The sequence below is a fragment of the Grampus griseus genome, assembly GCF_964374135.1.
Source record: "Grampus griseus genome assembly, chromosome: 6".
NCBI lineage: Eukaryota > Metazoa > Chordata > Mammalia > Artiodactyla > Delphinidae > Grampus > Grampus griseus.
This window is the reverse complement of record NC_139000.1, coordinates 27,136,070-27,162,747: the sequence shown is the minus strand read 5'-3', so window position 1 is coordinate 27,162,747 and position 26,678 is coordinate 27,136,070. Positions and strand designations below refer to the sequence as shown.

General features: G+C 36.0%; 1 protein-coding gene across 4 annotated transcripts in view; it reads left to right on the top strand.

Moving 5' to 3' along the window:
- FKTN (fukutin) overlaps positions 1–26,678 on the top strand; it is an 89,169-nt gene that overhangs the window by 24,536 nt on the left and 37,955 nt on the right. For all 4 annotated transcript variants that reach the window (XM_082656388.1, XM_082656390.1, XM_082656387.1 and 1 more), the window contains exons 4-8: positions 3,232–3,435; positions 15,770–16,047; positions 16,947–17,079; positions 23,723–23,852; positions 25,815–25,948. In XM_082656388.1, coding sequence (XP_082512514.1) covers positions 3,232–3,435; positions 15,770–16,047; positions 16,947–17,079; positions 23,723–23,852; positions 25,815–25,948 — 879 coding nt within the window. The remainder of the gene's footprint in view (positions 1–3,231; positions 3,436–15,769; positions 16,048–16,946; positions 17,080–23,722; positions 23,853–25,814; positions 25,949–26,678) is intronic.

Genomic DNA, 26,678 nt, shown 5'->3' with positions numbered 1-26,678 from the left:
GTCCTAACCACTGGACCACCAGGGAATCCCATGTTTTCTTTTTAAGATAAGGAAAATTAGCAATATGTACAATAAATCCCTGTTTCATAGCCTGTACATTTATACAATTTATAAAATATATTTTCTTTTTTCTAATCAAATTTAGAATGAAAAACAATGCTAAAAAATTACATTTATCCTGTTAGCATACATATTGGATATGACTAGTTATTTCTTGTGGATACACTTCAATCTTTGGTTTCTCTTTAACCAGAGACATGAGAGGCTTTAGATTAGAAGTGAGTTTTCAAATCACCAAGCAGCTATAAAGTAGTGATAATTTTAGGTCATTGCTGATACCAGTTGGATTTGAACTATGTTTAAAAAGTAAAGTCTGAGATATCCTATATCAGACTCCTCAACTATCAGGTCTAGAAGTATCAATGTAAACTTTTAATTTATTAAAAGTAGCAGTTCTGCTTTGTGAACTTAGGGTAGTCTGAGGGGAAAGGGAAGCCCTATCTCTTTCATTCAGGGAATGACCCTTGAGGTGGGAGAAAATAACAGATTGTTTTAAAAGGGTTGACTTCCAAGATGAATGAGCAAAAAATTACAGAGCAGCTTACTACATTCTCTTTGTTAATTACATTGCATGTAATTTTTGCAATGTATTTGCAAAGTCATAGGGAAGGGAGAAGTAGTACTAAAATACTTTTGTTCTAATATTTTAGAAGGAACGAAAAAGTGAAATGTCATCAATAGATGTGATACTGAACCCTGATAAAATCCTAGAATGAGTTATTAAACAGATAATTTGAGGGGCTTAGAAGAGAAAATATGATGATTATTAGGAACTAGGTGTTCACTAAGAACATGTCCTGCCAAGCCCTTGTAGAAGAATGGACTCTTACAGTCTCATTGTATCCTTTTCTCAACAAGACGTTTTTCTTTCCTGTAAACAAAATGAATTACTGAAGGTCAGATGATAATAGTCATGTTGATTAAGAATTAATTGGATTTAGAGTCAATTGGACATCTATGTCCAGGGAACCTTGATGATTGCATTGATAACAACCTGGAAGGCATATTTAGAAGGTGAGTTGTAGAATCTCTCCTTGACCCTGCCCTAATCTATATTTATATTAATAATCATAATGAAGCTGTGTGTTCATCAAGTTGAAAGAGATTCATTCAACAAACACCAAGTTGAAAGAGATTCATTCAACAGACATTTATTAAGCACCTTATATGTACTAGTATCTGTCATCTCATCATCTTCCTTCCTCTTTTATTCTCCTAGTGTAAAGCACAGAAAGTAATAGCCATGAAAGAAAAAAATTTTGATAAATTAGGCTCTCAAAATTTAAAACTTCTGCTCATCAAAAGCCACCATTAAGAAAATGAATAGCTAATGCCACAGATTACAAAATATTTGCAAAACATGTATCTGATGAAAGATTGGTATCAAGGATAAATGAAGAACTGCAATTCAGTAATAGACTTTTTTGTTCATAATCTTTATCAAATTCAACAAGTGTTGTATTCCTGATTTGCTAAGAGGTTTTAATCATAAATAGATATTGAATTTTGTCAAATATTTTTTTGTGTTGAAATTATCATAGAGTTTTTCCCCTTTACTCTGTTGATATGGTGAATTTTATTGATTGATTTTCAAATGCTGCCTTTCATTCCTGGGATAAACCCTACTTGGTCATGATATTCCCTTTTTTTTCTTTTTATGGTCCTTTTTTTAAAAACTACAGGAATTGATTTTTTAGTATCTTGTTAAGTATTATTGCATCTGTGTTCATGAGGGATGGTGGTATATAATTTTCTTTTTTTGTAATGTCTTTGTCAGGTTTTGCTATTAGGATTACACTGGCCTCATAAAATGAGTTTGGAAGGATTTCCTCCTGCTCAGTTTTCTGAAAGAGTTTTTGTACACTGGTATTATTTCTCTTAAAGCTTTGATAGAATTCACCAGTGAACCATCTGAGTCTCGAGTTTTTTCTTGTTGTTTTGATGGCAGGTTTTTTTTTTTTTAATACATAACAAATTCAATTCTGTTAATAGTTATAGGGCAAGTCAGATTTCCTGTTTCATCTTGTGGTAGTTTTCTTAATCATGTTTTTGAAGAAATTTGTCCATTTCATCTGTTATTGAATTTGGGGGCATAATTGTTTATTCTAACTTTTTACTTAGTTGGCTTTCCCACTAAGAGATGATAAACTCTTCTAGAATAGAGATTATTATATTCTTGGTATTTGCATAATACTCTACAGTAAAAACAAAGGATAAGAGACTGATTCCTGCCTTTATCTCATTTTTTAAATTTTTATAATTCTTGATACTCTATTTATTTATCTTGTATATGTTTTTATAAGTTTCCTCAGATTTTGTAAATAAAAATTTATCCTTAATTCCCTGAAACATCTTTTTTTGATGGCATACGTCCCTTTGAAATCATTATTGCTTTCACTAAAGTAGGCTTTTAAGCAATAATGTATTTCAGTTATTCTATTTAACTTGACTACACTTAGGTATTATTTACTCCTAAGTGTGATTGTTGTTTCAATTCTAATTTTGAAATTTATTTTTTCCAGTAGGGTGTTCTGTTTACCACTCAACAGAATTATATTTTTAAATATTACAGTATTATTAGAAAATCAAACTGTAGATAGGAATGGTCAGGCAGGCGATGTATTTTAGTTTGTCTTTTGACTGGCAAGATTATTAAGCAGTATTTCAAATATGAAGAAAAGTGGCACATACAACTGATTTTTGGTTTCAGAAAGGTTGACATGACTGATTTTTGAAAACTGAAAAGGCTGGTATTTCCTGTCCCACTTTTGCTTGAAAAGATTTAGCTACTACCAAGGGAATAATTTGTAAGCCCAAAGTGCTCATTTCAGATACTACTTCCTCTGTGAAGATTTTGTTATCCTTTTGATGTACAGTTAATTAGTAGCTATTGTTCTGTACTTTATAATAGGTTGCATATATTTCTACTATAGCATATTTTACGTTGTATTGTAAATATTTGTTCGTCTTCCTCAGTAGACTGTGTACTTCTTAGAACAGGGACAATGTATTATTTATTTGTGGGTTTTATTTTTTTAGCAAACTAATAAGCATGCAATCTACTGAGTAAGCAGTCTAGATATCCTTATAAAATTAATGAATAAAAATTTAATAAGATAAATTATTATATTGGTTTAGAAGAACTAAGGGGATTCTTTTCCTCTCAAACAGCGCACAGTTAAAAAATTTATTATGCTAACATCCAGTCAAAATGTACCTGTGTTCCTTATTGATCCTTTGATTCTGGAATTGATTAATAAAAACTTTGAACAAGTCAAGAATGCGTCTCATGGCTCCGCTTCAGAATGCAAGTTTTTCTGTGTTCCAAGAGACTTTACTGCATTTGCACTACAGTATCACCTATGGAAGAATGAGGTAAGATGATTTGCTTTCAGATAATGGAGTGTCTTTTACAAAACAGTATGGGATTAAACCAATTTAAACTGTAAAACATTTTAAAATTTTCATAAAGACTTTTATAGATTGTATCAGGAATACTTTAAGCAATAAGTAACAAAACACAATAGTGGCTTAAGCAAATAGGGGACTTATTTTTCTGATATAACAAGAGGTTAAAATGTTGGTGGCTGTTGGTATTAGTGGAGCTGTCCACTGAAGTCAGCATGTGCATCACTGAAATTCTTCCTGCATTTCTCTCATCCTCACAAGGTAGCTGTTGTAGCGCCAGGGTGTCATAGTGACACTATCTATCTTTTTTTTTTTTTAATTACTAATACTGGTGTTTATTATCACCACAAACAAGATGAGAGTACCATTTTTTTGTACCTTTTTAAAAACTGACTTTTTTCAGCCATTGCATGAAGAGCCATCTTTTATGTCAAGTTATATACATGAATAGGCCAACTGTGTCTCATCCAAACTTTGTCCAAAATTTGGATATCTAATCATTCTTTTTTTAAAATTTCTTATTAGTCATCAGTGTTATACACGTCAGTGTATACATGTCAATCCCAATCACCCAATTCATCACACCACACCCACACCACCCTGCCGCTTTCCCCACTTGGTGTCCATACGTTTGTTCTCTACATCTGTGTCTCAATTTCTGCCCTGCAAACTGGTTCATCTGTACTGTTTCTCTAGGTTCCACATATATGTGTTAATATACGATATTTGTTTTTCTTTTTCTGACTTACTTCACTTTATATGACAGTCTCTAGATCCATCCACGTCTCAACAAATGACCCAATTTCGTTCCTTTTTATGGCTGAGTAATATTCCATTGTATATATGTACCACATCTTCTTTATCCATTCGTCTGTCGATGGGCATTTAGGTTGCTTCCATGACCTGGCTATTGTAAATAGTGCTGCAAGGAACATTGGCGTGCATGTATCTTTTGAATTATGGTTTTCTCTGGGTATAGGCCCAGTAGTGGGATTGCTGGATCATATGGTAATTCTATTTTTAGTTTTATAAGGAACCTCCATACTGTTCTCCATAGTGTCTGTATTAATTTACATTCTCACCAACTGTGCAAGAGGGTTCCCTTTTCTCCACACCTTCTCCAGCATTTGTTGTTTGTAGATTTTCTGATAATGCCCATTCTAACTGGTGTGAGGTGATAGCTCATTGTAGTTTTGATTTGCATTTCTCTAATAATTAGTGATGTTGAGCATCTTTTCATGTGCTCCTTGGCCATCTGTATGTCTTCTTTGGAGAAATGTCTATTTAGGTCTTCTGCCCATTTTTGGATTGGGTTTTTTTTTTTTTTTTACTATTGAGCTGCATGAGCTGTTTTTGTATTTTGGAGATTAATCCTTTGTCCGTTGATTTGTTTGCAAATATCTGAGCCCCATTCTGAGGGCTGTCCTTTCGTCTTCTTTATGGTTTCCTTTGCTGTGCAAAAGCTTTGAAGTTTGATTAGGTCCCATTTGTTTATTTTTGTTTTTATTTCCATTACTCTAGGAGGTGGATCAAAAAAGATCTTGCTGTGATTTATGTCAAAGAATGTTCTTCCTATGTTTTCCTCTAAGAGTTTTATAGTGTCTGGCCCTACATTTAGGTCTCTAATCCATTTTGAGTTTATTTTTGTGTATGATGTTAGGGAGTGTTCTAATTTCATTCTTTTACATGTAGCTGTCCAGTTTTCCCAGCACCACTTATTGAAGGACTGTCTTTTCTGCATTGTATATCCTTGCCTCCTTTATCATAGATTACTTGACCATAGGTGCGTGGGTTTATCTCTGGGCTTTCTATCTTGTTCCATTAATCTGTGTTTCTTTTTTTGTGCCAGTACCATATTGTCTTGATGACTGTAGCTTTATAGTATAGTCTGAAGTCAGGGAGTCTGATTCCTCCAGCTCCTTTTTTTTCCCTCAAGACTGCTTTGGCTATTCGGGGTCTTTTGTGTCTCCATACAAACTTTAAGATCTTTTGTTCTAGTTCCGTAAAAAATGCCATTGGTAATTTGATAGGGATTGCATTGAATCTGTAGTTGCTTTGGGTAGTATAGTCATTTTCACAATATTGATTCTTCCAATCCAAGAACATGGTCTATCTCTCCGTCTGTTGGTATCATCTTTAATTTGTTTCATCAGTGTCTTATAGTTGTCTGCATACAGGTCTTTTGTCTCCCTAGGTAGGTGTATTCCTAGGTATTTTATTCTTTTTGTTGCAGTGGTAAACGGGAGTGTTTCCTTAATTTCTCTTTCAGATTTTTCATCAGTAGTGTATAGGAATGCAACAGATTTCTGTGCATTAATTTTGTAACCTGCAGCTTTACCAAATTCATTGATTAGCTCTAGTAGTTTTCTGGTGGCATCTTTAGGATTCTCTATGTATAGTCTCATGTCATCTGCAAACAGTGACAGTTTTACTTGTTCATTTACAATTTGTATTCCTTTTATTTCTTTTTCTTCTCTGATTGCTGTGGCTAGAACTTCCAGAACTATGTTGAATAATAGTGGTGAGAGTGGACATCCTTGTCTTGTTCCTGATCTTAGAGGAAATGGTTTCAGTTTTTCACCATTGAGAATGATGTTGGCTGTGGGTTTGTCATATATGGCCTTTATTATGTTGAGGTAGGTTCCCTCTGTGCCCACTTTCTGGAGAGTTTTTATCATAAATGGGTGTTGAATTTTGTCAAAAGCTTTTCCTGCATCTATTGAGATGATCGTGTGGTTTTTATTCTTCAGTTTGTTAATATGGTGTATCACATTGATTGATTTGTGTATATTGAAGAATCCTTGCATCCCTTGGATAAACTCCACTTGATCATGGTGTATGATCCTTTTAATGTGCTGTTGGATTCTGTTTGCTAGTATTTTGTTGAGGATTTTTGCATGTATATTCATCAGTGATATTGGTCTGTAACTTTCTTTTTTTGTAGTATCTTTGTCTAATTTGGTATCAGGGTAATGGTGGCCTCATAGAATGAGTTTGGGGGTGTTCCTTCCTCTGCAATTTTTTGGAAGAGTTTGAGAAGAATGCGTGTTAGCTCTTCTCTAAATGTTTGATAGAATTCACCTGTGAAGCCGTCTGGTCCTGGACTTCTGTTTTTTGGAAGATTTTTAATCACAGTTTCAATTTCATTGCTTGTGATTTGTCTGTTCATATTTTCTACTTCTTCTTGGTTCAGTCTTGGAAGGTTATACCTTTCTAAGAATTTGTCCATTTCTTCCAGGTTGTCCATTTTATTGGCATAGAGTTGCCTATAGTAGTCTCTTAGGGTGCTTTGTATTTCTGTGGTGTCTGTTGTAACTTCTCCTTTTTCATTTCTAATTTTATTGATTTGAGTCCTCTCCCTCTTTTTCTTGATGAGTCTGGCTAATGGTTTATCAATTTTGTTTGTCTTCTCAAAGAACCAGCTTTTAGTTTTATTGATCTTTGCTGTTGTTTTCTTTATTTCTATTTCATTTATTTCTACTCTGATCTTTATGATTTCTTTCCTTCTGCTAACTTTGGGTTTTGTTTGTTCTTCTTTCTCTAGTTCCTTTAGGAGTAAGGTTAGATTGTTTATTTGAGATTTTTCTTGTTTCTTGTTTCTTATAGCTTGTATAGCTATAAACTTCCCTTTTAGAACTGCTTTTGCTGCATCCCATAGGTTTTGGATCGTTGTGTGTTCATTGTCATTTGTCTCTAGGTATTTTTTGATTTCCTCTTTGATTTCTTCAGTGATCTCTTGGTTATTTAGTAACGTATTGTTTAGCCTCCATGTGTTTGTGTTTTTTATGTTTTTTTCCCTGTAATTCATTTCTAATTTCATAGCGTTGTGGTCAGAAAAGACACTTGATATGATTTCAATTTTCTTAAAGTTACTGAGGCTTGATTTGTGACCCAAGATGTGATCTATCCTGGAGAATGTTCTGTGCACACTTGAGAAGAAAGTGTAATCTGCTGTTTTTGGATGGAATGCCCTATAAATATCAATTAAATCTGTCTGGTCTGTTGTGTCATAAAGCTTCTGTTTCCTTATTTATTTTCATTTTGGATGATCTGTCCATTGGTGTAAGTGTGGTGTTAAAGTCCCCCACTATTATTGTGTTACTGTCGATTTCCTCTTGTATAGCTGTTAGCAGTTGCCTTATGTATTGAGGTGCTCCTATGTTGGGTGCATATATATTTATAATTGTTATATCTTCTTCTTGGAGTGATCTCCTGGTCGTTATGTAGTGTCCTTCCTTGTCTCTTGTAACATTCTTTATTTTAAAGCCTATTTTATCTGATATGAGTATTGCTACTCCAGCTTTCTTTTGATTTCCATTTGCATGGAATATCTTTTTCCATCCCCTCACTTTCAGTCTGAATGTGTCCCTAGGTCTTAAGTGGGTCTCTTGTAGAGAGCATATATATGGGTCTTGTTCTCATATCCATGTAGCAGGCCTGTGTCTTTTGGTTGGAGCATTTAATCCATTCACGTTTAGGGTAATTATCGATATGTATGTTCCTATGACCATTTTCTTAATTGTTTTGGGTTTGTTTTTGTAGGTCCTTTTCTTCTCTTGTGTTTCCCACTCAGAGCAGTTCCTTTAGCATTTGTTGTAGAGCTGGTTTGGTGGTGCTGAATTCTCTTAGCTTTTGCTTGTCTCTAAAGCTTTTGATTTCTCCATTGAACCTGAATGAGATCCTTTCCAGATAGAGTAATCTTGGTTGTAGTTTCTTCCCTTTCATCACTTTAAGTATATCATGCCACTCCCCTCTGGCTTGTAGAGTTTCTGCTGAGAAATCAGCTGTTAACCTTATGGGAGTTCCCTTGTATGTTATTTGTCGTTTTTCCCTTGCTGCTTTTTTTTTTGTGGTACGCGGGCCTCTCACTTTTGTGGCCTCTCCCGCTGCGGAGCACAGGCTCTGGACGCGCAGGCCTAGTGGCCATGGCTCACAGGCCCAGCCACTCCGCGGCATGTGGGATCTTCCCAGACTGGGGTATGAACCCGTGTCCCCTGCATCAGCAGGCGGACTCTCAACCACTGTGCCACTACAGAAGCCCTCCCTTGCTGATTTTAATAATTTTTCTTTGTCTTTAATTTTTGCCAATTTGATTACTGTGTGTCTTGGCGTGTTTCTCCTTGGGTTTATCCTGTATGGGACTCTCTGCGCTTCCTGGACTTGGGTGGCTATTTCCTTTCCCATGTTAGGGAAGTTTTCGACTATAATCTCTTCAAATATTTTCTCTGGTCCTTTCTCTCTCTCTTCTCCTTCTGGCACCCCTATAATGTGAATGTTGTTGTGTTTAATGTTGTCCCAGAGGTCTCTTATGCTGTCTTCATTTCTTTTCATTCTTTTTTCTTTGTTATGTTCCGCAGCAGTGAATTCCACCATTCTGTCTTCCAGGTCACTTATCCGTTCTTCTGCCTCAGTTATTCTGCTATTGATTCCTTCTAGTGTAGTTTTCATTTCAGTTATTGTACTGTTCATCTCTGTATGTTTGTTCTTTAATTCTTCTAGCTCTTTGTTAACATTTCTTGCATCTTCTCGATCTTTGCCTCCATTCTTTTTCCGAGGTCATGGATCATCTTCACTATCATTATTCAGAATTGTTTTTCTGGAAGGTTGCCTATCTCCACTTCATTTAGTTGTTTTTCTGGAGTTTTATCTTGTTCCTTCTTGGGGTACATAGCCCTCTGCCTTTTCATCTTGTCTATCTTTCTGTGAATGTGGTTTTTGTTCCATGGGCTTCAGGATTGTCACAATCTATCTTTTGATAGAAAATTTTTCTCAGGAGCTTCTGGTAAACTGCTTATAGCTCACTGTCTAGAACTATATTCATATGTCTCCGTGTTGTGAAGGTGGCTAAAAAAACAGGTATTTAGCATTTTCATCAGTGTAGGCAGGCAGGTAGGAAGGGATTTGGTGTTGAATTTTCGGTATCTGCCACATAAGGTATACATGAGGGTAGTATTCCTCGTCTATAGCACTATTCTTGACAGCTTGTAAGTGCATAGGACTTGTTTGATACTCGAGTGGAGTGCTTCTTAGGTGTATCCAAAAATTCAAACTTGTATTTTCATCCTTTTTAAATGGTTACAAAGCAAAGGTTAGATAGTAGTCAGAAAAAAAAAAAAAAGCTCTCAACCAAACATGTCAAAAATTTGCTTACTCCTTTATTTGGAATACCTCTGACTTTTCAGTTTCACTGTTTTTCATTCTGAGGAGTTATTCAAATAAGAGTAAGAAAATTAGCGTCAGATTAAATGAGCTCAACTGTTTAGTCAGCCACCCATGATAGATGTGCACTAGCTCTGCAGTGGGTCTGTTTTAGTTGTGTTGACCCCTGATAGGTGGGGCTTATGTTCCAGGGTGACGGTATGGTCTGGCAGAGCACTATAAGCTGCATGTTTCCTTGATTGCCCAGACTCTTAGACAAGGTCTCAAGAGAGTGAGTTTTGACTTTTTTCTCCCTATGGTTCTTCCCAGGCAGTGATGCAGGTGATGAAACAGATAATATGTTTATATAACATGATGTTTGTTTGCTTGTTTTTTTGTTTTTTTTTTTTCTGTGGTACGCGGGCCTCTCACTGTTGTGGCCTCTCCCGTTGCGGAGCACAGGCTCCGGATGTGCAGGCTCAGCGGCCATGGCTCACAGGCCTAGCCGCTGTGCGGCATGTGGGATCTTCTCGGACCAGGGCACGAACCCGTGTCCCCTGCATCAGCAGGCGGACTCTCAACCACTGTGCCACCAGGGATGCTTGTTTTTTCGTTCCTCCCAATTTTATATTGATATTTTGAAAATATTTAAGCTTATGGAAAAGTTAGGACATGGCATTTTAATCAAAAGAATACTAGTACTAGGTTTAAAAAGTCAGATAGTAAGGCAAAGCTCATAATGAAAAAGATCAGTATCTGACTCTTCTCTCCTCCCCACCCCTTATTCCCACTCTTAGAGCCAACCACCTTCAACTCTCTCTACCTTGTTTATCTTCTCCTTTATAAATGAAATGTTTATGCTTCTATTTTTAAAATATTTCATATTTAGATTATGAATTATGAGAATTTAGCTGTCATATCTATTTTGTCTCATGTAGACACACACACACACACACACACACACTCTTCTCCCATTACCATGACTGTATCATATTTTGTAGTTAAATCAATAGTCAGTGTTTATCTTACTATGAATATATAGATAATCACATGAATGCTACCTAGTTTACTCTGAATATTTTCCTTTTCTTATATGACTCTCTTTCTCTTTTTTTGTTTGCTAGTTTTCTATATATTTATCAATAATCCATGTATAAACTCTGCAGCAGAAACATAAAACTCTCAGTAGGATCAAATACATCAGATCATTTCTCAGTTCCTTTTTTTTTTTTCTGGAGACATCCCTCCTAGATCTCGTGGTCTTTCTGCCCTAATACAGTCTGATCTGCTCTGCAGATACTGTTGTATAACTCCTCTTCACAACATTTTAGGAATTCTCTTTGGAGAAAGGTTGAATGGGAGGTTGAAACCTTGCATATCTGAAGATGTTTCTTCTTACCTGCACTTTTGATTTCTAATTTGCTTCTGCTGTGTAACAGTTGTCCCCAAATTTAGTGGCTTAAACAACAACCATTTATGTAGGTTATGATTCTGTGACTTAGCAATTTGCATAGGATTCAGCTGCGCAGTTCTTCTGGTCTCAGCCAAGTTCACTTATACAGCTGCCAGTCAGCTAGGCAGCTCTGCTTCTTCAGGATGGCTGGCTGTCAGATGAGGCAGTGGAGGTGCCTGGGCCATGTGTCTTTCATTATCTAGGTTAGTCTAGGCTAGTCAGAGAAAGCAAAAGCATGCAAGGTCTCTTTACATTGTTAAAATATGAAGAGTTCTTATCCATGAACATGAAATATATCTCCTTTAATTTAGGTGTCCTTTGGTGTTCTTTAATAGAGTATATTTTTCTTACAGATTTTGTGCATCTTTGTAAGATTTATTTCTTGCTACCTTATAGTTTTGTGTGCATGGGGGGGTGTTAATGTAGATACTTTTCCTCTTCTTTTGCCAATTCATTATTATGGGTGAATTAGAATGCTGTTGTCTTTTGTGTTTTGATCTTGTTTTCCAGCAACTGTACTGAACTCTGAACTCTATAGGTAAACTCCAATAGTTTCTCTCTCTTCCCTCAATCCCCTACCTCCTTTTCCTCCCTCTCTTTCATTTTCTCCCTCTTTGAGTGTAGGTCATTGTATTCTCTGCACAAAAAGAAAATTTGGTCTCTTCCTTTCCAACTCTTATGCCTAATTTCTTTTTCTTGTCTTATTGGTTTAGGTAAGACCCCCAGGATAATGTTGAATAAAAGTGTCTTTCTTTCTGAACTTATTACTTGGATGTTGGACTTCCAAAGTTTCATTTTCTTATCTTTGCTCTGTGATTTTTTTTCATCTCTTTTGTTAACTGTTCTACTTTTAAACAAAATCTTTAACAATGCCATTGATTTTTTTCATATTTTGCTTAAAATTTAATATCTTTATTTTCTAAAAGCTCTGTGTACTCTGTTTCTTATAGTAGCATTCTTATTTTATGAGTGCAGTTTTGTCTTTTTCCCTCTTCAGATTTTAAACGTTTGTTGTTTTTCTTTTTTTTAACTTTTTTTTTAATAAATAAATTTATTTATTTATTTATTTTTGGCTGCGTTGGGTCTTTGTCGCTGCATGCGGACTCTCTCTAGTTGCATCAAGAGGGGGCCAACTCTTCGTTGCAGTGTGCAGGCTTCTCATTGTGGTGGCTTCTTGTTGTGGAGAACAGGCTCTAGGTGCGTGGGCTTCAGTAGTTGTGGCACACGGGCTCAGTAGTTGTGGCATGCGGGCCCTTAGAGCGCAGGCTCAGTGGTTGTGGTGCACAGGCTTCGTTGCTCCATGGCATGTGGGATCTTCCCGGACCAGGGCTCGAACCCGTGTCCCTTGCATTGGCAGGCGGATTTTCAACCACTGCGCCACCAGGGAAGCCCCAAGGTTTGGTGTTTTTAAAAGAAAGTCTTTTGCTTTCTACCGCATTTTGTTTTTGAAATTCCCTTCTTTGTGGGTGTTTGGGTTTTGGTATGGTTATTTTATTTTGTCTGTTTTTCATGATACAGATTTTCTATAGTGTTCATTGATCTTTGTTCATATTTAAGAATGAGGCACTGAATACCAATTGGAAGCTTTTTTTTCTGGTTAGGCCTCATTAACTGGTGGACTTCACTATAGGGTAATAAGAGTATGCCAGCTTTTTCACTGCAAAGACTCCTAAATGTCATTATTTGTAGGTCATTCCTATTGGACTGTTTGAGTTCCTCATAGAAAAAGCCTACAAAGCTTATAAACCTTTTTTACAACAAGTATTTTATCATTCCTTTATTTTCCCAAAACGAAGTCTATAGAAATTATAACTTACCTACATACATAATCTCCCAAATCCTGTAATGTCTCAACTATAGTATAAAGTAGAAATGAAAGGAAATGTATATTTCAGTGTGTAAATGCCCAGGCATGACTACACTGGAAGACATAAGGAAGTAATTCAGATGCTTGCACTTATCCTACTTATTTAGTAGGACCACTGAATGTGATAACTTCCATTATAGACTCTATTATGAATGATATTGTTTTTAGTAATATAGTTTTCCAAAACAGTAAACAAGTTTCCAACAGCAGAAAAGTAAAATTGTCTCTCCTTTAACATGGCGATTGTATTCCTTGGAAATGGAGGCTCACATAATTACAAATATGTCTTTCACTACGTGACTATCTGATAGAACATTTGAAATTATGCAGGACACAGGATAGATTTCCATATTTTGGATTTTAGGATGTCTCGTGTACCTGGCCTAGACCTCTAAATGCCAGTTGTGTCCTCAATCATTATGATAACTGAAAATATCTCCACGAATTTCTAAAATGTCTCTTGGTTACAGTACCACTTGCCTTGAGAACCAGTACTTTAGAAGAAAGAGAATATGCCATAATTGACAAAACCAGAAAGACCAGAGTCAGAAGCAAAAGGTCAGCAACACCCAGAATAAGCACGCAGGGTCATGTTTATCATTTTACATAAATGACATCATACAGAGCCCTTGGATAGTCCTCCCAACACCTTCTCCCAAGGTAGAGCTAATTCATTAGATCACCAGATCTAATTACTATAGACTTAATTTACCTGTGATTTTTCTTTGTTAATATCATTACCATGAAGTGAGCAAACTACTGCCAAGGTAACTGGGAGTAGATGTGTGCAGTACAGTCTTGACCTAGGCCTTTGCTCCGTTTGATTAGAGCAACTACTTTGTTCTTGACTTTCCTCTGCCATGATTATAAAAAGGCAAGCCATTTCATAGTTCTGCCTATTTTGTCTGTCAGTCTTTCTTCCCACAACCCAAGGTCTGATCCCTCTTCAAGTTCTGTCTGGCCTTTTAAATTTTTCCCAAATTTACCAAATTATAATGCTTTTCTTTCATCCTGTACAGTAGATTCCTTCTCTGAGTTGGCCACTCTTACACTCAATCAGTACTTTCCACCTCTTAGGTTTATGAAAAAGGGGAATCCTACAGTTGATAATTCTAGTATAAGGAGTGCCAAGGTGAAATTGTATTAGCCAGACTAAGTTACATTAGCTGCTACTAAAAACAACCCTAAAATCTCATTGGTTTAGGGCAAAAAAAGGAGTAATTGTCTCTAGACAAAATCCAGTGTGGTTATTCTTGGTCAGCGATATTCCTGGATGACTTTCCTCTAAGCAGTGACTTAGGGATGCAGGCTGTTTCATTTGTATGGCTTCCCCATCTTGTAGTTCTTTGCTTCCCTACATACAGATGGAGGAGGGAAAGCAGGGAAGGTCTTATGGGACATTGTAAGGCCAGGCCTGGAAGTGGTATCTGATACTTCCATCCACATTCCTTTGACCAAAACACGATTTCACTCTATATCCAGAAAGGAGAAGACAGTTGTTATTGATACTGGTTAGCATTCTTTACCAGAATGGTCACTTTCTCTTGTTTAACAATATGAACAACAACAACAGGTATCTATTGAGCACCTGCTGGTACTAGCCACTTTGTTGATTCTTAAGGTTGAGGAACTTTCAGTCTATTAATGGAGTTTAAACAACTAAAAAACAGTACAATCAGTACTATGGTAACGGTTTGTGTGTATTATAAGAGCATAAATGAGGACACAGCTAATCCAAATGACAACATTCAAAGACAATAAGTGATGCAAATAAAGTACTCTTGAAAGATGTTTATGAATGCTGTGGCTCGTAAGACTTTCAGATGCACTTCCATCCTTTAATAACTTTAATGTCTGGTATTACCACTTTATTTTCCTTAACTGTAGACTAGGTATAATATCTTCCTTGCTGACCTCACATAATTTCTACGGACATCAGATGAGATAATTAATGTGAATGAGCTTTGTACACATTATATAAATATAGACTTAAAGAAATAGTATTGTAGAGTAGAAAGAACCTTGTATTTGGTTAGATAAGACCTAAATGCTGGCAGTGGCTTTGCCTCTTATTAATTTTGTTTCTTTGGACTTCTGTGAGTCTGTTTCTTTATCTATAATATCTGTGCTCTATAAGATAGATGTCATATGTAAATGCAGTAATGTTTATAAAAATTCTTTGGAAACTGTACATTTCTATTCAAACATAAGGTGTTCTTAATAATTAATACTGGTTAATCATCTAAAGCACTGGTGTCCAGATTAGGATTAAAAATCTACCCTATAGATTAATCTTGTTATGTGAGAGTTATACTCTAACTAATGCTGTTGGAAAATGCACCTTGTTTTATAGTATATCTCAGTCTATTTTCTAATAATGTGCATTATGATAGGCTTCTATTTTAGTAGCAGTTTAAGGTGTTGGGATATAACTATGAGATGAAAACCCTGCTTTTATGAAGCACTTTTGAAGGTTATTAGAAGTGAAATTGAGAATTACAGGTTTAATTTTAAGTGCTATCCTTATATTAACGTTTACTTTATAGATACTAACCAAAGAACACTATAATGAGTGGGCATTCTCATTCCAAGGAAGAAATTTGTATTAATTTTCATAAAGAGAGTCTTTGAACATGTCTTCCATGCTGTGTGGTTTCTCTTTTTGGTACTTTCCTTTATTCTCCCACTACCACCTTTCCTTCCCCACCTTCATTTTTTAATCTTCAGGCAAAGAGCAGATTAGGACAAAAATATGTATGACTTAATTCAGTGTAAGAGTCATTTTAGTTTCACTACTAGTATTTGGTTTTAAGTATTCAAGTTTGATGTTTCTTTGGTTTTAGGAAAGCTGGTTTCGGATAGCTGAAAATATGGGATTTCAGTGCCTAAAGTTCGAGAGCAAGGACCCCCGGCTAGATGGGATAGACTCACTTTCTGGAACTGAAATCCCCCTGCACTACATCTGCACATTGGCCAGTCATGCTGTCCACTTGGTGGTCTTCCATGAAAGGAGCGGCAACTACCTTTGGCATGGCCATCTACGGCTCAAAGGACACATTGACAGGAAGTTTGTTCCTTTTCGAAAGTTACAGTTTGGTCGTTATCCTGGAGCTTTTGACAGGTAAATTCAGGGTCTAAAGGGGAGATGTGAAACCTGTCTTGTTCAGTCATGAATTCTTATTCTTTCTTTTACATTTAGTAATTAAATCTAAAATGTAATTCATGTAAATCAGTTTTGAAATGTAAATATTCAACAGGAAGCAACTCATGCACATGTGCCCCAGGAAATATAATATATATCTGAATGTTCATAGCAACATTGTTCTTAATGCCCCACACAAAATGTATGTGCGCATAACGAGAAGAATCGTAGGGCAGGGAAACAAGGAACTCTGAACTCGCGCTCTGTGCAACAACAGAGATGAATCCTACAATGTTGAGTGACAAAAATAAGGCATAAAAGAATACAAATCTTTCTATATATATAAAGAGTTCAAACACAGGATAAAGTATGTTTGTGGATTTACATACTTACAAGTAAAAGTGTTCAAAATGTACAAACTTCCAATTATTATGAGATAAATAAGTTCTGGAAATCTGATGTACAGCATGGTGACTATAGTTAACACTGCTATGTTGTATATTTGATAGTTGCTAAGAGAGTAGATCTTGGGGCTTCCCTGGTGGCGCAGTGGTTGAGAGTCCGCCTGCTGATGCAGGGGACACGGGTTTGTGTCCCGGTCCGGGAAGATCCCACATGCCGTGGAGCGGCTGGGCCCGTGAGCCATGGCTGCTGAGCCTGCGCTTCCGGAGCCTGTGCTCCGCAACGGGAGAGGCCACAACAGTGAGAGGCCCACGTACCACAAAAAAAAAAAAAGAGAGTAGATCTTTAAAAATGATACCTGAGGTAATTGAAGAAAATATGCTTGAGTTTAACTATTTGCTTATATTGTATATTTTGAAGAGGCTGCCAATATTCTGAGTTAAATCCTTACAATAAGTCTTAACTTTTGTTTTCAGGCCAGAGTTACAACAAGTTACTATTGATGGATTAGAAGTTCTCATTCCAAAAGATCCAATGCACTTTCTGGAAGAAATACCACACTCTAGATTTATTGAGTGTAGGTATAAAGAAGCTCGAGCATTCTTTCAGGTTAGAGATAACCAAATATTGTACTTTTCAAATTAAAGGAAGTATATGTATAATATTTCTTGGGGGGGGGAATGAAGGAACTATGGAAAGTAAGTAAGAAAACATCTTTTCTGATTTGTCTATTTTCTTCTAGATGGTTTCAATTTTTTTTAAGTAGATTAAACATTAACCTTAAGGAACAATTTCTTCCCCAGTTGAATGGTTTGATATCTATGGAGACCTTGTTTTATTTGGAGACTTTGACAGGTTCAGCACTGGCCTCCGCTTTTAGTTAGGATAGCCCATGAACTTTATAAAGATGGTATATTCTGTTCTTGAAGCAATCTGAGTAGGATGAAGCCATGTAGAATATGGACCATGCAGATTTAGAGAGGACTTCATAGAAAATACAGTTTTTCTCAGAGGGTTGGCACTGAATATGAATTTTTTGTGTTTTTGAAGGTTTTTGAAGATAAATGCTACACAAAGACCAAGTGCTTTTGAACTCTACTTTATTCTGCTGCTCTAGCTTTCTACTCAATAAACATTTATTAAAAGCTAGCTTCCCAGGAACTCTCCTGACCCCGGGGGATATAAAGATGATTTTAAAGGACATGAAAGTTCAGCTGTAAGAAATGACATGAAAGAGAGATACAGTGAAATCAGTCAAATATATGGTGGGGTTTTGGTACCCTAATTTTTCCACTTGCCCTTTATTTTCTGGGGTTCCCTTCCAAGAAAGCTGTGTACACAAGGATAGGAGTGGAATAGGAAAATGAAGTACCAGCTGTATCATCACTGGCCAAATGCCCAGCACCCACAAATGCAAGGTTTTTTCTGGTAGGCTGTACTGGCACCCAGGGCCTAGACCTGACAGCCTGGGTGGGCCTTCCTAGCCCTGTTCCCTTAAATCTGTAGTTATGTGACTGTGAAGCATACCCAGTCAGCCTCGTGGATGAAAAGCTGGAAAACCGCATGTGTGGCTGGGCCAGCAGTATTAGGCAAGTGCTGCCCATCATATCCCCACCACAGAGTAGTAGGAAGCAGAAGAGATGCAGACTGGTGCTTGCACTTGACCATGCATTCACTGTTCCTGCCTCAGGGGAGTTTTTTTCTGGTTGCCACCTCTGTCATAGCAATTACCACAATTAATTGTGAATGTCAGTCTTGTCCCCCTACAAGATTGTGTGAACTTCTTGATGGCAGGCATCTTATTTTACTCACCTCTGTAGCCCCAGTATCTAGCACAGTAGCTGGTGCAAAGAAAAGCTCCTCTAGTGATGGAAAAATGCATGAAGAATAAGGTGCTCATCCGAATCAAATGGTTTCTTTCCAGGACACTTATTAGAGCTACTCTATTACCTAGCAAGCATTTGCCCAAACTCATTTTATTGAACTTTGTGAGAAGGCAGTGTAAGATGTAAAATGTTTCAAGATATTGAGAAATCATGAGAATAGTGTTATATTTTTTTAATTGCATATTTTCACTTTTGCTTTTTAGATTTTAAGGGCAACCATTCAGTCAGCATTAGAGTAAAGAATGTGGATGACAGTTGCTCAGAGGGCTAATCAGCTTATCATAGCCTCATACTATTGGTGTTTAAAGTACCATCACATAGCAAGGCTATAATGCTATTGACAGGTTTCTCTTCATAACAGGATCAAGTGGAACTTTGTATTCATTCTCTTTTTTTTTATGCTGAATCTTTTTTTTAAAATTTTATTTATTTTTTAATTTTATTTTTGGCTGTATTGGGTGTTCGTTGCTGTGTGCAGGCTTTCTCTAGTTGCGGCGAGCAGGGGCTACTCTTGGTTGCGGTGTGCGGTCTTATTGCGGTGGCTTCTCTTGTTATGGAGCACGGGCTGTAGGCTTCAGTAGTTGTGGCACGCAGGCTCAGTCGTTGTGGCACACGGGCTTAGTTTCTCCGCGGCATGTGGGATCTTCCCGGACCAGGGCTTGAACCTGTGTCCCCTGCATTGGCAGGTGGATTCTCAACTACTGCGCCACCAGGGAAGTCCCAAACTTTGTCTTCATTCTTCATCATGTTATTTGTGTCCTTCACTAGTAGCAAGACAGACTCGTGATTACTGATTTGTTTTCCTCTTCTGCTAATGTACTGTTATTACTGATATAGAGTACCTAATGGGATTGATAACTTTTTTTAATCCTTACCCTTGTAAATGTTTCATTCTTCATCATTTCTTACGTTATAACCACAGGAAGGTCAGTTTTCAAATTAAGGTGAACATACATAACTTTGAACACTTGATGGCGCCAAACAGTCTTAAATACAATGCCTGGTGTTGGAAAAAAAAAAATCAATGAATCTACTAGATCTCACAAAGCAGCCTCCTAACTTTCTTCCTTTTTTTTTTATAATAATTTTTGGAAACGTTTTCAAACTTTCAGAAAAGTTACAGATGCAATACAAATAATTCTTTTTCCTGAATCATTTGCAAGTAAGTTGTCAACATCTGCCCCACAACTTCAAATAATTTAGTATTTCTTGAAAACAAGAACATTGTCCTACATGTCTTAGTACAAAAATCAGGAAATTAATATAAAGATTATTACCATTTAATCCTCATTCAAGTTTTGCTAATTATCCCAATAATGACTATTATAATAAAAGGATTCTGTTCAGAATCACATGTTGCATTTAATTTTTCTGTCTCTTTAGTTTCCTTCAGTCTGGAACAGTTTCACAATCACTTTTTAACTTTTATGACTTTGATACTTTTGAAGATTACAGGCCAGATATTTTGTACATTGTCCCTTGTTTGGGGTTTGTTTGGTTTTTCCTCAAGTTAGATTTAGGTTATATACCTTTAGTAGGAATAACACAGAAGTGATTCTGTGCTTTCACTTCATCCTGTTGGGCGCTGCATGATTTTGATTTGTCCCATTACTATTGACTTTTACATTGATTACGTGATTAAAGTGCTGTCTGCTGGCTTCGCCCTGGTGAAGTTTCTATTTTTCCCTTTGTAATTAATAGGTATTTGGCATGAAGGTACTTTAAAAGTCTGTAAATATTGTCAATATCTTCCTCAAACTTTCAAGTTTCTTTGTTTATATCAATATGAACTCATGATTTCCTATTTTCTTCAATGAGTTATAGTGCACTATTTTCTTCATTTATTTTGATCCTCAAACTGTTCCATATTTGGCCAGTGGAAGCCCCTTCACGTGACTTCTGTGTCTTTTTGACATGTCTCCATCATCTTTTGAGCACCTTCTTGCTTTTTGGCTCAAGATATTCTAGGTTCATCTTGTAATTTCCCTGCTACAATCCTGGAATCAGCCATCTCTCTGGATACTGATTCCTTTTAGAAGCCAAGCCTGGAGGCCAGGTTTGCTTGCCTGCAGGACCTCCCAGTGACAGGAGTAGAGTGTGTGTGTATTTACTTCTGTATCTGTCTGTCTATCACGATCCATGAATCCACATTGATGTCTTCAGTCTAATTTATATTTCAATTAAATAACATAGGGTTCATTTCCATTTTTGTGACTCCCTTCTCAAACAGTGAGAAACCTGACTTATATTACCCTTAATATATTTACTTATTTGTTCAGTCTCCCATTGTTTCTGCTGTTCGCTCTCCCACATGGATGCTATCCTCATCCTGCTTAGGTGTTGCTCTCCCCCAGTGGGCTACTCCCATATATAGACACACTTCTCATCTTGCTCAGGCTCTGGCTCCCCACACTGGACTCTTCTCCATGTGGATGCCCTCGACGCCTTCTCAGGCTCCGATACCCATGCCAGGCCACCACTGTGCGCTTTCTTGCTCTGCCTCATCTAATGGCTCTAGTTTAGAAGAGTCCAGGGAGGGAAGGAGAACAGAGGGGAAGTGCTCTCCTGGCTTACTTTATTTACTTTAATTATTTTCCCAATCTACCAAGAAGTTTAGGACTAGGATAATACACATTTTCCTGCACTTGATTTTGTTTCGGCAGTAACCATCAAAAAATAATTGATGAGCTTCAGTTTGTTGAGTTCCAGTAAAAAACTAGAGGGGAGTATGGAAATATCTGGACCCCTGGCCCAGAAATATCTAGAAAGCCACATTCATATCCTCTTTCTTCTACTAAGTTGCTCTGAGACCTGGGGCAAATTTCTGAGCCTTAGTTTCCTCATCTGTGAAATGAGTGGACACCTTCTGTCATTTTATTGTTTTTCATCTATATTTTGGGGAAAGATTTGGGGAAAGGTTGTCTGAACAGGAAAGATCATATGGACTGGTATTTAAATTAGGATTTAGTCTTTTTCTAAGAGGCATGGTAATCCCAAGATTTATATGAGACATTTTTAAATGAAAAGAAGTATGTATAACTATAACGTTTAAAGTCCGTAACAGATGTATAAGGTGTATAGGTATATACGTGTTTATACTTTAACGCATATGAGGGTCAATTCTAAGAAATGGAATTTCTGGGAGTGTCATGTTATTTATTAAAGGTATGTCAGAGCTGGGAGAGTGTCTATGCAGGGGCAGCCTCAGTTGGACATAATTGTCAGAGTAATATTTTTGTATAACACAAAGTTTTCATTTCTGTTACTTAATTTGATCCTTTCAGTTACTCTGTGAAATAAGCCAAGGATTCACCATTAACTGATAAGAAAACTGAGGTTTCAAGATGTAAGTTACATAGTCATTATTGGCTGAGCATGGCGTAAATTCTGGGTCTCCAAATTTCTAGCTCCAGGCTTTCCCCCCTACAACAGGGATATGAACCTGCATCTCTCATGCCAATCATATGTTCTAAGAGAATTGTGGCTCTGAGGATGTTTTCATATTGAAAAGATCCCACATACTTCGTGTATTCTGGAGAATGTAACTTATCTTCAGGAATCCATCTTTTTTCCTAGGGATACTTTTTGCTTGAGATATATGGTCCTTCTAGGAACTATATTTCCTCCTGCTGTATTGTAAAAGAATGCCAGGATATTTTAAGATATCATGGGATGAGAGGGGATTAGTCAGTTATTTACTCATTTACGCATTTATCAATATGTGTTGCTCACATATTATATACCAGGCACCATTTTCAATTTGTACATACAGTGATGGAGAGATTCAGTACTTGCCTTAAAGGATTCATGTTTACAGCCTATTGGAGGAAATATAAATAGAATCAGCAATTAGAATGAAATATGATAAGGGGGATGGGTGAAATAGGTGAAGGGGATTAAGAGATATAAACTTCCAGGTATAAAACGAATATGTCATGGGGATGTAATATACACACTAGGGAATATAGTCAGTAATATTGTAATAACTCTGTATGATGACAGATGGTAGCTAGAGTTATCATGGTGATCATTTTGTAATGTATAAAAATATTGAATCACTATGTTGTACACCTGAAACTAATATGATATTATATGTCAATTACAATTCAATTTTAAAAAAAGACTTTGATCTTTTGTTCTGGAACAAAAAGAATTAAATATGATAAGAATTATAATAAAAGTATATATAAATGGTAACTGTTATAAGGTCACTGAACAGATTATTTTATTTGTCTCTGTCTATATCTAGTACCAAACGTAATTTCTTGCTCTTTAAATGTTGAGCTGAAGAGGAGCCCTGGGAGAATAAATACATTTGTGTTCCTGGGAAAATCAGGGAATGCTTTTCAGAGGGTGGAACTGAGACCTGAAAGATTTTGTTAGTCAAGGGCATTTCAGACAGAGGAAACATGTTGACACAGAGGCATGAAAAGTTGTGATATATTTGGGGAGTGAAATATGAGAAGGGTGGAGATAAGGCTGGACCAGTACTCTGGCCCTGAACACAGTGTCCTTGTCTGCCATGCCAAGAAGTTTAGATTTTGTCCCATAGGTAGTGAAGCATCAATGAAGAATTTTCAGTGCTTTCTTCAGTTCCAGAACACCCTAAAAATGAAGAAAAGCAAAAAGACTATAAGTAAATGACAGTAATATTTGTATAGAATTTCAAAATTTGTGAGACATTTTTCTGTCATTATCTCTTTAAATCTTCACAGCAGTCCTGCAAAGTATAATTATTATTCTTTAATTATTGATGAGAAAATTATATCTGAGAGAGGTTTGTTCTTTGATTCTCTCATTCATTCAAGTACTGTTTTAGACATTGGAGATATAGTGATAAACAAAATGAAGTCACTTTCCTCATAGAGCTTATGTTCTTCTGAGGCGCTATGCCCAGAGTCATAGCTAAAATGAAGTGAGTTTAGACTTGAACACAATCTGATTCAAAAATCCCACATTCTTTGTACTATACTGTTCTGTCCTAAAGACCATTTGCACCAGTGAATGATGAAAACGTCACTGAAGGCCTTGTGCTTCAGATATGCCTGTAGCTCTCTTAATTAACCTTCTTTTCCCCTAACTACCCAATCTGCTAAATCGTGATGTAGAGGAGGGAGTTGATAAAGGTATAAATCTCATCCTTTGAGAATCCTGGGTATAGTCCTTCCCATTTAACTTGTCTCTCCTAGAATCCACTCTTATAGTCTTATTTTAATGTGTGACTAACAAGGAATTCTGAAACTTGATTTTTATAATCAAAAAATATATAATATGGGATTAATTTTCAAGTTTAATTTGGATGTCACAGAAATATTTCTGGCAACTTAGAAATGGCTATAATAACTGACTATTTATTATATCTGTAGCAATACCTTGATGATAACACTGTGGAAGCTATGGCCTTTCGGAAGAGTGCAAAGGAATTGTTGCAACTAGCAGCCAAAATATTAAAGAAATTGGGAGTACGGTTCTGGCTGAGCAGTGGAACTTGTCTAGGTAAAATTCTTGTTACTTTACATTTGTCTTTTTGACATTTCATCCTCTCTGGCTCTAAGGATGACTGCTTGAGATGACAAAACATCAGTGGTATTCGAAGCATCATATTTATAGAAAGAATAAACATAGTGCATGGAGCAAGGATTTATTGATTTTTTTTAAAGAAATAACTTCAGAAGCATAAAACAGAATTAAGGCCATGTTGTGTGTCCCAAAATTATAAGTAATTTGTATAAAATTTATATCAGAACATGTAGACTACATGTGATTCTCAGATAATCTTAAGCATTTTATTATTTCTATCCCAAAGGTTGTTATTACCTTAAAAAAAAAAAAACTGTGTTCTGTTTCTTTACTTACACACAATACAAATAACTTGCATTGCACCAAAAGTTTCTAAGAGGAAAGGGAATGTCATAAGGTCTTCCACGAATCTTTTCCAGATCATGATTGGACATCACTGTCTTACCACATTCTGTTCATTCTGAGATGGGGAAATGTAGAATCCAAGAAAGATTTCTGGATCTCCTTCTATTGTGCATTAGCTCAAACTCCTTTGGATTTTAGAATTATTTAGAATTTAACATTTTTTTTTTATTCCCTCTTGTTTATAACTGTAGTTGATTATATCTGTATTTGTTCTATCTTAATTATAACTATATTTGTACAAAAATTAATTTTGTTCCTGCTTTTATAGGGTTACCATATAATTTATTGTCCAATTCAAGAGACTTTTTGAGAGTGAAAGGAGTGCCATTAGTAATTATGTTGGTACAACAGATGTAAACAGGGTTGTATGGTTATCCTGTCAATTAGGCTTTGAGGAAAATTCCCATGGTTCTTCCTGTCAAGGAGCTTCCAGCTAGAGTAACCCCCCCCCAAAAAAAGTACATCTCATTTATGTGATACATGCTTTAAGGTTTAACTTTCTGGAGTAAGATTGTTTTATAGACTGTCATCATTTATCATGATATCTTTTGAGTTCTTAGCCCCATGGTTTTCTTGATCATTTATCATGATATCTTTTGAGTTCTTAGCCCCATGGTTTTCTTAATTTAAGGGCATTTATAAAATGAGGGAGTTGGATTAGATGATACTTAAGGAGTCTTCCATTTTTAGTAGTTCATGATTCTTTGATAGATGTGGATTGTAGATTTTTCTTAAACTAGAGATGAGATCCCATGCTAGGCTTCTAAAGATCTATGTTAAAATGGAGTTAAAGTTTAGAATTCCAAACAGTATTTCTCAAAGATAATCATAGACATTTATTTACTTTTTGAATACTTTGAATGGAAGGATTAGAAGGATAATAAGAGAAACTCAGAGCCCTTAGTAATATTAAGGTATAAAGTTTGCCTTTTTAGAACATTATTATAGCCCCAATTTAGAAGTAGATACATAGTAAATATGTAGGAATATCTTTTGACAGTATGCTGAAAATTGAGGCTGGTACTGCTCTTCTTTTTTATGTGATCCATCAGACATGAGCTGTTCAGAGCTGTTAAGTTCTACAAATTACTGCTCAGGAAAGGGATATAGCTTAAGCAAAAGAATTAAATTATATTTTTTAGCATATCTTAAAAGCAACCTTCATTATAAGAGATTTATGATTAAACATTTTAAAAAGTAACTTAATGTTTTAAATGGATGGCCCAGTTAACATTATTAAAGCTAACAGTTTATTCAGAAATTACAGTACATCATGAAAGTTTTTGAGGCTGCTGAGTGCTCAAACCAGTAAAAATGAAGGAAGGAAGGAATAAAAGAAGTGTTCTTCAACAAGTGGCTCCTATAATCACAGATATTAAGTTGGGATCTAATTTTTTTTTTAATTTTGGTAAAGCACACCAAGTCTAATCCTGTGAAATAAAATACACTGTTACAAAGACTATCCATTATAATAATGACTAATTTTTTCCAAACTTAAGTTTTTAAAAAAGTTTTCTCATTCTTTTTTTTTAGGATGGTATCGGCAGTGCGGCATTATTCCTTATAGTAAAGATGTTGACCTAGGAATTTTTATACAAGATTACAAATCTGATATTATTTCAGCATTTCAAGATGCAGGACTCCCACTCAAACACAAATTTGGGAAGGTCAGTAATAAAAATCTGATTTACTTCATTAGTAACATGTCTCAAAAGTAAAGTTTATATTAAGCAACTCAGAGATGTTTAAAAGCACTGTATGTAGCATTTTATCACTCATTATCGGCCAGGATGAGTTCAGCCGAAGATTATTACCACTTGTGACTTCTGCACTATTTAAGGAAAACTAGAAAATCTGGCTTTCTATTGACCATGAGAAGGCAAAAAGGAGCTTGGACTCTTGCTGAAGAATTTATTGCCATTATATTAGGCAATAATATAACATAATTAGTTAATATAATATATGATTAACATAATAAGTAAGAATCTCATCTACCTTACCTGAAGTTATGTTTTTTCTCATGAGTCATTTAATTTTATGTTCACGTAGGCATCATATTATTATCAACTTGAAACATTCCATTGATTGCTAAGAATTAGAAATACAGGGACTTCCCTGGCGGTCTTCCCTTCCCATTGCCTTCTAATGCAGGTGGTGTGGTTTGATCCCTGGTCGGGGAGCTAAGATCCCACATGCCTCTTGGCCAAAAAAAACCAAAACACAAAACAGAAGCAATGTTGTAACAAATTCAGTAAAGACTTTAAAAAATGGTCCACGTCAAAAAAAAAAAAAAAAGCTTAAAAAAAATATGGAATCATTTCAAACAGTACTTGGGTTTCTTGTTTATTTCACATGTCCTAGGCCATAGCAGTTTTCTCACAGGTCAACTAGGAATAG